Below are 13,419 nucleotides of genomic sequence, written 5' to 3'. Positions count from 1 at the left end.
CACGATGGCACTCCACCTCTTCTCGTGGTCGCCTTTGCGCACCGTTGGCTCGACTTTCGGGTCGGTGTCTGCCGTTGCTACTGCTGCTTGTCGCTGGAATTCAACGGCTGCCCCGAATGCCGCCGCTTCTCGTCCCCTCCGGTCTCAGGGTAGGTGATGGGTTGACTCTTTTCGCCTGACCTCCTAGATACTCGTCTAGGGTCGGTGCGGGCTGGGGACTTTCCCCTCTCCCTTTCCGTCGTTCGACCGTTCGCTGACTGTTTATTTGATACAGTGCCCAGAACGGTCACCCGTCGTCGCCCAAACCGTCAGAAGTTCCTCGAGGACCAGAGGGTTCAGAACGAAAGCAGAGCCTTGGAGAGGTTCCAGACGCGTGAATGGAGAGCGGGTGACGTCTACTCCCCTCATGATCTCAGCCCGTCGGAGATGAGGAAATGGAGGAAGCGCAACAGCCCATCTAGCGATGCGTTCGATGCTCTGAACGTGAACCCTCTGCACATGTATAAGGTCTGTTGACGCATGATGGCTCCAGCAAATGATGATGTGCCTCGAGAGTTGCTGATGATTTGCGATTGATATCTCACAGAACTTCTCCATCATGTCGGAATACGTCACTTCAATGGGACGGATAAAGACTAGAAACCTGACTGGTCTGCGACCGGTCAACCAGCGCAAGATTTCCAAGGCAATTCGGAGGGCCATTGGCCTTGGTCTCATGCCCAGTGTTCACCGACACCCGGAAATTCTGGCGGCCGAGGCAAAGGCAAGGATGGAAGGAGGAGGTAGTTTTTGAATAGAGTTCCCTGTATAACAATTGGTGTCGATCACGGTCTGGACTCGGTTTGCTTTGATATGATTTTTTCCCCAGCCTTCGAATTCTCTTGGTGTGTTTTTCCTTGTCTTTATTGTTAGCCAGACGACCTTTTGACGGGATGGGCTATGTACAACTACGATTATTACCACCACCACCACCGCCGCCAATACCTTTTATCATTTCAATCCTCTATACATTGTATGTACACAGTGCGACGATTGCACGACATCGGATGGGCTTTGCATCTACTCCGTAATGCGACCCGGATAAGCGCTTGTCGGGGTCGACCACGGCAGCATCCGTGGCCCCCCCACCCATACGTCAACAGCCCAAACATCGGCTGGCTGCTATCGACCTTCCCCTGTTTCCTTCCCCTTGGCTTCGGATGAAGTCTTCTTGTTTCTGTTTCTGTTTCGCGAATAAGCCTTGCATATAGAGCCAGCCATGTCGATTGTAAATGGTATTGCCCCGCTACCTCTCCTGCTGTTCCCAGGCGATCAGTGCTAACTGGCCACCGATAGAATCCATCTGGGCCGCCAGCCCCTCCACCACCAGGGGTCAGCCCACCCAGCTTTCCTCAGACGCCAAAGGTGAACGACTCGCGTATGCGGTATGGCATTAATGCTCTTTCGATTTTTCTATGAAGAGAGAGTTGCTAATTTTTGCTTCCTGGTCTTCTATGCAATGTATAGGCAAACAAATCGATCTTCCTCCGCTCGATCGACAACCCCGCCATCGCTAGGCAGTACACCGAGCACAAGACGCAGACCACAGTTGCCCGCTTCTCGCCCTCGGGTTTCTATGTTGCCAGTGGCGATGCCAGCGGTATAGTCAGAGTCTGGGACTGTGTTGGTGAGGGTCTCACCAAGGGCGAATACAGCATCGTGAATGGCCGGATCAATGATCTTGCTTGGGACGGTGATTCTCAGCGCATCATCGCCGTTGGCGACGGAAAACAACGCTATGGTCACTGCATAACCTGGGACAGCGGTAACACGGTCGGAGAGATCTATGGCCACACGCAACAAATCAATTCCGTTTCCATCAGGCAGCAGCGGCCTCTGCGGGCAGCGGCCGCCGGTGACGACAAGAACCTAGTCTTCTACCACGGCGCGCCGTTCAAGTTCAACACCGGAATTCGTGATAAGCATACCAACTATATCTACGGCGTCGGCTTCAGCCCGGATGGGTCCACATTGGTCAGTGTTGGCGCGGATCGCAAGATCTGGCTGTACGATGGCAAGACAGGAGAAACCAGAGGCCAGATCGGCGAAGGAGAGCACAACGGCAGTATCTTCGGCCTTTCTTGGTCCAGGGACTCGCGCAAATTCGCGACGGCAAGTGCAGACAGAACCGTGAAGATCTGGGACGCGGAAGCGGGCAAGGTCACCCAGAGTTGGGACCTGGGAGAGGAAGGGGCTGCGAATGTTAGAGACCAGCAAGTTGGAGTGGTCTGGCCTCAGGGTAGAAGCGACGGCCTGCTGATCAGTCTTTCGTTGAGCGGCGACCTGAATTATCTAGTCGAAGGCACTCCCAAACCCAGACAGGTTATCCAGGGACACCAAAAGAATATCACTTCTTTGACCCAGTCTCGCTCTGGCAGCGACACTGAGACTCTGTGGACCGGAAGCTTTGATGGCCGGGTCTGCAGCTGGGATGTTCCAACGGGGGCTGCGGAGGAAGTGGAAGGCGACTGCCACGCCACCTATATTGCCGGGCTCGCGCCCTCCCAGGAAGGGAACGGCAGAATTTACAGTGTCGCCTGGGATGACACTATTCGTTCCGTGGACATTGGCGCGAAGACGTACACTGGAGTCTCCTCTAAGCTGCCCGGACAGCCGAAGGGCGTCGCAGCCGCGAATGGCCTGGTGTTGGTGGGAACGTCGGAGAGCGTCGAGATCTACAAAGACGGACAAAAGACTGGCGACTTCAAGCCCAAGTTCCCGGTCACTGCGGTTGCAGCCCATGCCAACCTCGCGGCTCTTGGAGGGGAGGATTCGTCCGTTCAAATCTTGGACATTGCAGGGTCGAGCCTCTCTCCCAAGGCGGACATTAAGGCTACGCGGAATGCGGTGTCTGCCTTGGCCTTCTCCTCCGATGGTTCGTACCTGGCGGTGGGCGACTCTCGGGGTCGTGTGCTGGTCTACAAGGTCGCCGATGGTAGCCTAGTGACCGACCGATGGACGGCTCACACCTCTCGAATTACTTCGCTTGCCTGGAACGAAGACAATGCCCACTTGAGCAGCGGGTCGTTGGATACCAATATCTTCGTGTGGAGCTTGACCAACCCAGGGGACTGGCTGCAGGTGTCGAATGCTCATAAAGAAGGCGTGAACAGCGTTGCCTGGATAGCTGGCGGATCTAAGATTGCCTCAGCTGGTGCTGATGCGGCGGTCAAAGTGTGGAAGGTGGAAGGACTCCAGTAGAGGACGATGGCATGTCCATCATGTACTTGGGACTTAGTGGAATTCAGTTGTAGATACCACGGAGTAGATATCCGTCCGTACCTAGATATGATATCTATCTACAGAGTGGCGTTTGCCCTGGTGTGGTGATGGATGACGCGGGCGCGTCCCGTGCGTGGTGTTAAGAGAATCCACTCGCATTGGTCACCAGACCATCCAAGCTCCGAGGGATTCTCGCACTCGTGGAAACAGGTTCGCGGCCTTTTTTTTTTTACGGACGAACTTCCTTACCCACCGCGAGGAGACAGGGAGGGAAAATGAGGTGAAAACATGTCTCTGTCGGGGGACTCATCCAGCAGCCATTCCCCGCGCTTTTTGCGCCCGAAGAAGGTAAGCCCCATCGCGCTCTCGAGTCTCTTCTGCCTCGGGACTATCTATGATCTAGATAGATGGATACTAGATAGGACCCTGGCCTAGTGTTGCTTTTCTAGGTCCCTTGCCTCCCTCCCCCCTTCTTTCCCCCGCCAACCTACCAATGAAAACCTCCCCAGCCCGGAACAGCCCGGAGAGAGCAGCGCCTGCTACCTAGATATACCGAGTTGCTGATTCTCTTTCTCTTCGTCGCAGTTACGGTACGCAACTTTCGTCCTACCGAGAACGGGTCAGCGGCTCAAAGGCCTCGTGAACCTACGAACCCCATATCCCGACCCGCGTGGGAATAACAATGATGACGACGAGCGACGAGCCCTGCTCACCGGGGAAGTCGAGAGCACCCCCACGAGCCTTCCGTCATGGCTTTGGTATAGAGCCAAAAATACATGGCCTTGGATGCATCAGTTCATCGCGTCAGAGCTAGGAATAGGCGTTTTGAAATGCAGTCTAGCCTACCTCCTCGGCTCCCTCGCAACCTTCGTTCCTGCCATTGCGTCGTTTTTGGGCCATCAAGATGGCAAGCATATGGTGGCCACCGTCACGGTTTACTTCCATCCGGCAAGATCGCAGGGCGGCATGTACAAAGCGTTGATTTGTGCACTTCTCGCCTTCCTCTATGCCGCGTTCGTCTCCGTCACCAGCATGTGTGTCTCGAGGTTCTTCCAAGATACCTTGCATCTGCTCCCCGTGGGGCATGCCCTTGTGCTCATTGTGTTCTGTGGTGGTGGGCTAGGCTTCATTGGATGGACGAAGCAGAGACTCGGCGACCCGCTTGTCAACGTCGCATGCTCCCTGGCTTCACTGGCAACGATCACAGTCTTGACAAAGGAGGGCGCAGTGCAAAGTGGGGATCTATCGTTTGCGAAAATCTCCCAGGTCTTGAAAATGGTTGTTATGGGTGTAACCATCACCATGGCCGTGTCTTTCCTGATTTTCCCTATCTCTGCGCGCAAGCAGCTTCGGTCGAATCTGACCACCGTCACCGAAAGTTTGGCGACCATGTTGGCTCTGATCACCGAAAGCTTCCTGAGTGGCTCCGAAGAGGAACTGCAAACTGCAGAGTTCATCGACACGGCTGCGCGCCATAAGAAAGCGTATGGGCAGTTGGACAAGCTGGTGAAAGAAGCCAAACTGGAGCATTTTGTGGCAGGCACGGAAAAGGAGTACCGGCTGGAGAAGAAGCTGGCTCGTTGGGTGCAAGACATTACTCATAATATGGGAGGGTTACGCAGTGCTGCTCATTTACAATTCCAGCTGCTTAAGCAGACGAAGCTTGCCCAATTACAGAGCCATGGCTCGGAACCTGCCGCGGTACCGTTGCCCAGCCCTTGGTCACTACATGAAGACTCGCCGTTCTTGGAGCGGATAGACGAGCAACCAGACGAAGAGGAGAGGCTGGAAGCTAACAATGTTGGCCCGGGAAATGGCCCCGGAATGGTGTCGGACCATCCTCTTCACCCGGCAGATATCTTTGCGCTCTTTATCAGCCATCTAGGACCGTCTATGGTGAGTGGTTCAAGCAGGAAGCCCGGCTGGGGATTGGTGCTAATGGTCAGCAGCGCTCGCTGGCGTTCACACTTAAAGAAATATTCAGGGACATCCCTTTCAAACCGGCGCCTGATCTCAGAGTTTCCGTCAACAGCAGGTACCGCACGAGTCTTGATCGGGCGCTTGAGCTTTACCGGGATTCGCGTGAAGAAGCGCTCAAGACTATCTATCGACAGCGTGAGGTTATGGGGGTGCAAACGTTGGAAGTTGAAGCCGATCTTGAGGAGGTGTCTGCTAGCTGTGGACACTTCAGTTTCTCCTTGCTCGAGTTTGGGGAGCAGCTGAAAGAGCTTCTGACCATCTTGGATGAACTACAGCTTGAAAGCGAGGAAAGACCGGCGGGGAGATCCTGGGGCTGGCTTAAGATATGGCGCTGGGGAACCGTTGAAACAGGGAAGAGTATTGCCCCCGACACAGAGCAGCCGTTGGTTGAGCCCACTGGCACGGTATACCAGCGGGATATACCCAGCCCGCCGGAGTCACATCTCAGCCCTTCTTTGACCAAGACTAAAGAAGATACCCCTGCAGAACAGCGGCTGGGCTATCGTCTTTGGAGATCACTCGGATTTTTCCGCCGCGATGACACCAAGTTCGCTATCAAAGTCGGGGCCGGCGCTGCGATATATGCTCTGCCCTCATTTCTCCAGGCAACCCGACCTTTCTATTCTCATTGGCGAGGTGAGTGGGGGCTTTTATCCTACATGTTGGTCTGTTCCATGACCATTGGGGCCTCGAACACTACCGGATATGCTCGATTTCTCGGTACCTGTTTAGGAGCCCTCTGTGCCATCCTCGCGTGGTACGTGAGCGCAGGAAACGTGTTCGCCCTCGCATTTCTAGGCTTACTCATGGCAACTTGGAACTTCTACCTCATTATTGCCCGAGGGCAAGGTCCAATGGGCCGGTTCATCATGCTCACATACAACCTGTCGGTGCTGTACGCCTACTCACTTACCCAGAAGGAAGGCAGGGACGATCAAGATGAGGGGGGCGATAGTCCAATAATTACCGAGATTGCCCTTCATCGAGTGGCTGCCGTCTTGTCCGGCTGTGTTTGGGGCATCATCATCACGCGAATCATTTGGCCGATCAGCGCCAGGGAACGACTGAAAGACGGCTTGAGCCTGTTATGGCTCCGGATGAGTTTGATCTGGAAGCGTGGCCCCCTGTCCACGATGTCCTTCCCTCAAGAGTCTGCAGGCTTCATGAGTCCCCGGGAGAAGTTGGAGGTTGAGCGATTTCTGTCGCAACTGGAGTCTCTTCAAGCATCTGCGCGGTCTGAGTTCGAGTTGAAGAGTGCGTTTCCCGATGCCAGCTACGGTAACATCCTCCGTCGCACTAGGAGCATGGTGGATGCTTTCGTTGCCATCAATTTGGAGCTGGTTAAGAATATGACCGCGTCCGAAGGAGAACTGGCTATCCTTCGATACACGGTGAAGGAAAGGCAGCAGCTATCTTCCCGCATCAGCCACCTCTTATCTGGTGAGTTTCTCTTTCGACCCGTATAATCCTATTGGCCTTGCGTAGCTGACCCGGGGGACAGTCATGGCCTCCTCGATGAAGCTGGAGTATCCGTTGAGTGACGTTCTCCCCAGCGTGGAGCATGCCCGGGACCGACTTCTCGCTCGACTCTTCCACTATCGCAAGGATCCCGAGGTATCTCGGTCCTCGACGGACGAGGATTATGCCCTGCTGTATGCATATAGTACGTGAAGACCCCACTGATTTGGTGAAAAAAGGCAATGAATGAAAGCATGGCTAACCGCGGACGTGATCCAGTTCTGGTGACGGGGCAATTGTCGGTCGAGATTGAAGCGATCATTAGCGAGATCGGTCGACTCTTCGGCGTGCTGGATGAGGATGCCGTGAAGCTATATGCGTAGCGGGTGGGGGTGGATCGTTGGATGCGCTTGCCTGTACGGAGTATCTAGCTGTAAAGTAGGTCGTGAATTCTGGTGGTATTCGATAGAGCTCTTGCCGGGGCCCGGCTGAGCCCGACCGTAGCTGGAACGTGACATGGAGCCTGTAGAAGCGAAAGAAAGAAAGCGACCGAACGCGGTGCAACAAGTCGGGGAGACCCAGCGGGCGGAACCCGGAGAGAGCAAGTGGGTTTAGTTTCGTACTTATCTAGTAGATGGTTGGCGGGGGAGAAGGAACGCGAGGCAGGCAGGCGACCGTCGGTCGAGTCGACGTGGATGATGGACGGATTCATTCACTTCCACCACTTCCACCTCCTGCTCTCCGACTCTCCTGCTCCGCCGCCGCCCATCAACTCGCCGCGTTCCACCCCATCGCGCATTGCTCTCCCTCTCGGCTGCTTCCATCGTCTGTTACGCCTGCTCCGACCGTCTGACTCCTTGAATTGGCATGACTCCGCGCTTCATGAAGGCCTAGTTCTCCCCACCCCCGGCTTCGCGCAGCCCGTCGCGCTTCCGCGAGCCTCGCAACCATGCAGATCGATCCGGCGGCTCTGAGTCGGACAGACTCGGCGTCGACCGCTATAACCTCGTCCAAAGGCACAGCTTCTAGTGCTCCGCCAACCCAGAAATCCACCAAAGCCCTCATTTCCGTACCGCGCCTGGATCTCGAGCCCATCTACACGGAGCTGAAGGCCGCCATCGGCGACAACTGGGCCGAGTACAAGGAAGCCACCACCCTCTTCCTGTTAGGTACGTATGCTTTCCCGGGTCACCTGGAGACTCGTCTTCCTGTCCGGATTGCTACCTCGTTCCGTCTTACGTGCCCCAGCTTCCACTCGACCCGAATCGTACGCTGATGCCCTTCCCCTACGATAGGACAACTGAACCAGAGCGAACTTACGTCGCGGGTCGATCATATAATATGCGCCGATCAGAAAACCGAGCATCTGCATAACAATTTCATATGCGCGATCATCGGGAACCTCACCAGGGACCTTCCGGATCATGGAGTCGCAAGTTGGGTATCGGCGAACGATAAACCGTCGGTGGTGTCAAAACCAACCTCGGGCGATGCAGCAGAACAGCGGCTGAAGACAGAGGTCATGCAACTCCCTCCCAGGGATCGTCGAAGGATCAAGGCCATTCCAGAGGTATGCTACCTGCTACCGGGGTGCGGTACATCCCATGGTTATGCAGACAAGACTAACAGCAGACTTCTGACCAGCGTGACCCCAACGAACTTGCGCCGAATGAACTGGAGGAATACAATTTGGCGAAGCAGATCAAGTTGCCCAGTCAGGTACCAGCCAGTGCGGGCGGGTTGAATAAGACAAGTAGGTTCATGCCTGGCATTCTTCCTTTTTGTGTTTCTTCTCCGCCGAATGATGCTGACCACCTGGGCTTGCGGTAGACTGGGAATTGGAGATCCGGAAACGTTATGCGCAACCCCTGGCGTCGGAGACCGGCGAGTTTCCCGATGCCGAATCCATTCACGCACGCATGGTCCCCATATGTTACGAGGAGTCTATTGTCAGCGGTGCTAGCCTTCCCTGTGCCGAGTTCATGGCGATCGCCACCGAGACCTTTGTGAAAGAAGTTCTGTCCGTGGTCTTCTCTCGGACCAGGTCGAATGGGCCCTCGGGAACTATCAATGGCATGATGATGCGGAAGTATCGACAACAGCTCGAGAGTGAAGAACTGGCCTTTACGCGAGGAGAGATCGTTAAAGATAGCGCGACCGGTCTGCTCCCTATCGAGGCTAAGGAGGCGAGCACCCGGAAACCCTTGGGTGTTCGGGACCTTCGACTATCTTTGGAGCTCGGTGGCGGAGTCCTCAGTCATATGCCCTTACTTGTGGATCAAATCATGGGCGGCTATCTCGAGGACGAATTGGAAACGGACAAGCAAGACCGCGTGGAGGAGGTGGTGGAGATCAGCCACGCGGGAACAAAGCCCGACAGTTTCGTGGACGAAATGGAAGTGGACGATGCGGACTTGGACTGGGAAGGGGGCACAGTTGCCGATCGAGAGCAACTGGGTGCCCTGTTGGATGAGTGCCTGTCAATGGCCTCATGAGCACCTCCCGCTCTTCTACGGCCCTGGGTGGCTCTTATCTTTGCAAGCATCTGTCCTTCTCCTGTTGTTTATGTTCCCCTCCCCTGTTTTCGAGGACATGCTTTTGGACCCGCTTAGGGCCAGAGGTTGCAACATGTCGGTGTGGCAGAGAAGGTGAGCCGGCGTCTTGGGAGTCATCGGGAAAGCCATCATTGGCGTGACATCGTCATTTTGCATCTGGCGCGGAGTTCGAAGAGTTGATTATCTGTTGAATGTTTCATGAGGTTCCTTTTCCCCTGCCTTGCGCTTATTTCCTTTCTGTCCGATTATATTCCCCTTATTGTTCGCATGTTTTTCCAGACGGTCGCCTATGTGGCCATTCTCTGACCAGCCCCCAGGACGTGAAGGACACACGCCCGGAGCTGACTCTTTACAATTCGCCTCAAGGAGCCCAATGGTATGGGATCCCTAACGCACACGATTGATCTGTGGACGGAGAGAGAATCCCTAGGGGAAGAGAACGACGACACAAATTTCCATAAAGAACACGAGCCGAACAATTTCTATCGATATCCATGGCTCGATGTGACCGATTGACGGTTCGTTGGGCTATCTACTCGCGTACTGAAGGACAATATCACCAGGATACGGCGTGAGGGTGACCCACGCAATCATTGCGATCTATATACTATGTTGAATGTGCAAGCGCTAGTGATTACCCGGTGGCTCGTTTTGGTCGGAGACGATGGGATTCTCGTTGTGCTATGATACGCTATGTACTGTACATTATTTTTCCATTCTGGGCATATCCTTGGTGGACCGTTTCACGGGCGGATCCTGATAGAGAGACATCCTGAGACAGAGGATCGATCCTCTGTTCTTGCAGGATCAATTCCAATGGTAATCTGTGACCCGCTTCATGCCAAGGCCAAGGTGAAGGCCAATTAAACTGTATGCATTCTGGTTGCTGGTGGTATAATGCAACCAACCTCCCTCTACTTCGCCCGAACGCCAACCCCCGGTCTCTCGAGACCGGATATCGTAAGTACGTGATGTCGAAAGGGTGCCAGGATCCCTCGTCTCCATCAGGTCAGACGGTCGGCAACCATCTTGAGTATCTCTTCGGTCGACTTGCGCGCGTTGGCGGGGTCTTTAGCGACGGATTGCCAGATCTCGCCGTGTTTGGGCTCGGTCGCAATGCACTTGGCCACCACATCCGCACGTTTTTCCTGTGTAGAATCAATCGTTAGTCTCTGTACGTCTGATCTGGACATATCCAATGGGTGGAAGGGCTTCAAACATACTTCGGTGCCATGCTGCAACAAGAACTTGTAGTACCAAGCCCAGCCGTCGCCCAAATCGCTGTTCGAGACAATGGCCTTCTCGAACCAAGTAAGTGCTTTTTCCAATCGGCGCTCGCCCCAGAAGATACGAGCGACGGTGATGAAGAGCACGGGATCGTTGTCGGCCTTCTTGATCGCTTCCAAGCTGCGAGCCTTCCGTTGCGCTCGTGGCTCCAGGTGCCAAATGCTTTCACTCCATAACAACCCGGACGTGGGAACTTCTTGCAGAGCCCGGGCCATCAGGACCTTGGCCTGGGCAATGTTGTTCGCCCGGCGTTCCACGCGCACACTTTCGGTCCACAGTTCCGGGCTCTTGGGCACCGCGAGCCGAGCTCGGTCAAGCACGGAGCGAGCTTTGACGACAGCGCCGGCCTTTTCTTCCAACCTCGAGGCCAGGAGCCAGAGCGGGACGGATTTGGTGCAAGCTCTGGTTCCAGTTCCGTAGGCTTCCCGAGCCTGTGGGTACTTGTTTTGGATCTCGTAGATTTGCCCCTTCATCATCCAGAGCTTATCGGCCTTGGGATAGAGCTGAAGTCCTTGGTTGACCAGGTCGAGCGCCTCGTCAGTGTTGCCGAGTTGTCGCTCGAACGCAACGCTCTTGATCCACACCCGATCGGTGCCCGCTTCGCGCCGAGCAGTTGCGAGAAGTTCTCGGGCCTGGTCCGTCTGGTCCGCATCGGCCTCCAGCTTGACGGCAGCCAGCCAAATATCCTCGTTGTTGGGGTTCTGGTTGAAGGCACGACCGAGCACTCTCCGAGCATCATCGATCTCCCCGGACTGCCACTTTTCCTTTGCGAGCTGCAACCAAAGCTCTTCACTTTGCGGGCAAGCTTCCACGGCCTTTTCGAGGACTTGCCACAGCGCTTCTTTGCCCCCGTGGTTACGCTCCAGCTCAGCTGCCGCGAGCCAGATTGACCGACGGTTAACGAAAACGCGCAGCGCGTAGGCGTAGATCGCTCTCGCGGTCTCATACTTGCCTCTCGCAATGCTGGCCTTCGCATCGTCCATCCATATATCCTTGCGGTCATCATCCTCGTCCAAGCCCCATCCCAGAGTCTCGCGAATGATTGCACCGCAAGTGAGGATAGCACCCTCTTCTTCGCACTTTTCTGCCTCTGCTATCCACTCCTCCCTCTTGAGCATAGCATTCTCACGCGCGAGGGATTGGACGGCTCTCTTCATCACATTGACCTTCTCGAAGGTACCCATCTGCTCTTGGAGTCGTGCAGCTGCAACCCAGATTTCATGACTGGTGGGAACCGCTTTGCGGGCGGCATTAAGAACCTTCTGGGCGTTCTCAGGAGACTCTAGGCGCGCCAGAGCCAACCAGAGCTCGACGGACAAGGGGATCATCTCGACCGCCTTTGCCAGGAGCAGGCGTGCATCTGCAGGGTCATCCTCCAAGTTGACGGCTTCTTTCCAGATGGTGACAGACTGAGGGATATGAAGAATGGCCTGTCTAAGGACATTTTTCTTTGCTCGAGGTTCCGACTCTAACCTCATCGCTTCAATCCAGAGCCTCGTAGACCGATCGTTGTTCTTGATGGCATTGGCGGCGATAACCTTGGCATTGTGGCCCTCGTTCAGCCGGATGTTTTCGAGCCAGGCGTCTTCACTCTTCGGACACAGCTCGCAACCCTTGGCGATTACATTCCTGGCGGTCACAATTTTACCGGCTAATTCTTCTAAACGCGCCAGCGCAATCCACCCAGGAGCGTGTTTTGGATTCGTTTTCGTCACCGACTCCAACAGAACCCGAACGCGCTTGATGTCTCCAATCTCTACTTCTCCAGCCTTAAGCTCTGATTGCGTTAGGCTCGTAAGATACCCCTTGGGATCAATGTTGGTAGCGCTCCCGGACGCCGAATCCCCGGACGATCCCATCGCCGCCTGGTCCAGCCGAACTTTGAGAACCTTATCACGGGCAGCACTGATGTCAGCAAAGTTGGTGATTGTCCCATCCGCCCCCTCCGCTCCGTCGACTGCGGTCTGGGTACCGTCATCTGCAATGGTGGTTTCAAACTGGGTGGAATCTCTTGCGCTAGCAATCACGCTGTCCGGGACTGCGTAGAATCGCTGCCGGAGGTTCTGCTTCGCCCGTCGGTTCTTGCCTGTAAGGTCTCCCACCTCCGGGAGGTTAGCCCAGTCATCCTCGGAGACCGAGGCCAAGGATCGTTTCAAGTCGGCGAATTGCTGCTGGATCTTGGGGTTTTTGCGCTCGTAATCTTCTCGTTCTTGCCGCTCGCGAGCTTCCCTGTGAGTGGTGGCATTACGTCGGCAATCTGTCCAAAACAACCGGATACGAAGGGGATGAACAAATCGCCTCATAGAAACAAAGAGAGGGGAAGCATAGGGTAAGGGGACTAACCTTCTCATCTTGCGGCGTTTGTCCATTTTTTCATCCACCTCTCTATAAATGCGGTCTGCTTCGTCATCTTCTTGGTCGAACTGTCCGTATGCGAACAGCCCGACTTCATTGTCGGGGTCCTGGAACCGCTCGTCATCCTCCTCCTCGTCTGCTTTTTCATCCTTGCCGCCCTTCTCACGCCCTGCGCCGTAAGCTGTGGGAGGTGCCGCTCCAAGAAGCTGGGCGCGCTTTGCAAGTGCGGCCTGAATCTGTTCTGGCGTGGGGCCTTCTCGCGCGGGTCCGAGATCTGAACGGGTGGTAAAACCAGTCGCACCTCGACCAAGACCGGCGACATAATTCTCGGGCGCCTGCTGGCTTAGAAAGTCCTTGCGCCCGGAAGCCATGGTGATCGAGGTGTACCGTCGAGAGGGAGCGAGAGGAGCTGGGAAGCCGTCGCAAGCGACGCAGATGGCGGCGAGACAGGCGGATTGTTTGCGAGCATCAGCGACGCCGGGCCCCGCAGAAACCTAGTTCCGGCCCGGTAATCTTATCAGAA

At 55.3% G+C, this 13,419-nt stretch overlaps 2 protein-coding genes across 2 annotated transcripts; one reads left to right on the top strand and one right to left on the bottom strand.

Moving 5' to 3' along the window:
- Positions 1–4: 4 nt before the first annotated feature.
- On the top strand, positions 5–9,194 carry BO80DRAFT_451994 (WD40 repeat-like protein; the record flags this gene model as incomplete). The annotated part of the gene is made up of 10 exons (XM_025721923.1): positions 5–7; positions 1,507–3,213; positions 3,847–5,157; positions 5,211–6,681; positions 6,743–6,908; positions 6,953–6,983; positions 7,655–7,868; positions 7,995–8,269; positions 8,344–8,452; positions 8,530–9,194. 10 exons carry the CDS (start codon positions 5–7, stop codon positions 9,192–9,194), a joined length of 5,952 nt encoding a protein of 1,983 aa, XP_025579384.1.
- Positions 9,195–9,897: 703 nt separating this feature from the next.
- On the bottom strand, positions 9,898–13,334 carry BO80DRAFT_373489 (U4/U6-U5 snRNP complex subunit PRP6). Its single transcript, XM_025716564.1, has 3 exons — positions 12,885–13,334; positions 10,478–12,770; positions 9,898–10,402 (listed from the first exon to the last, which is right to left on the bottom strand). Exons 1-3 carry the CDS (start codon positions 13,265–13,267, stop codon positions 10,259–10,261), a joined length of 2,820 nt encoding a protein of 939 aa, XP_025579383.1. The 5' UTR covers positions 13,268–13,334; the 3' UTR covers positions 9,898–10,258.
- Positions 13,335–13,419: the final 85 nt, after the last annotated feature.

This window comes from Aspergillus ibericus (assembly GCF_003184845.1).
Source record: "Aspergillus ibericus CBS 121593 unplaced genomic scaffold BO80scaffold_4, whole genome shotgun sequence".
Lineage (NCBI taxonomy): Eukaryota > Fungi > Ascomycota > Eurotiomycetes > Eurotiales > Aspergillaceae > Aspergillus > Aspergillus ibericus.
The sequence above is the reverse complement of the archived record's forward strand: the minus strand, read 5'-3'. Positions and strand labels throughout refer to the sequence as shown.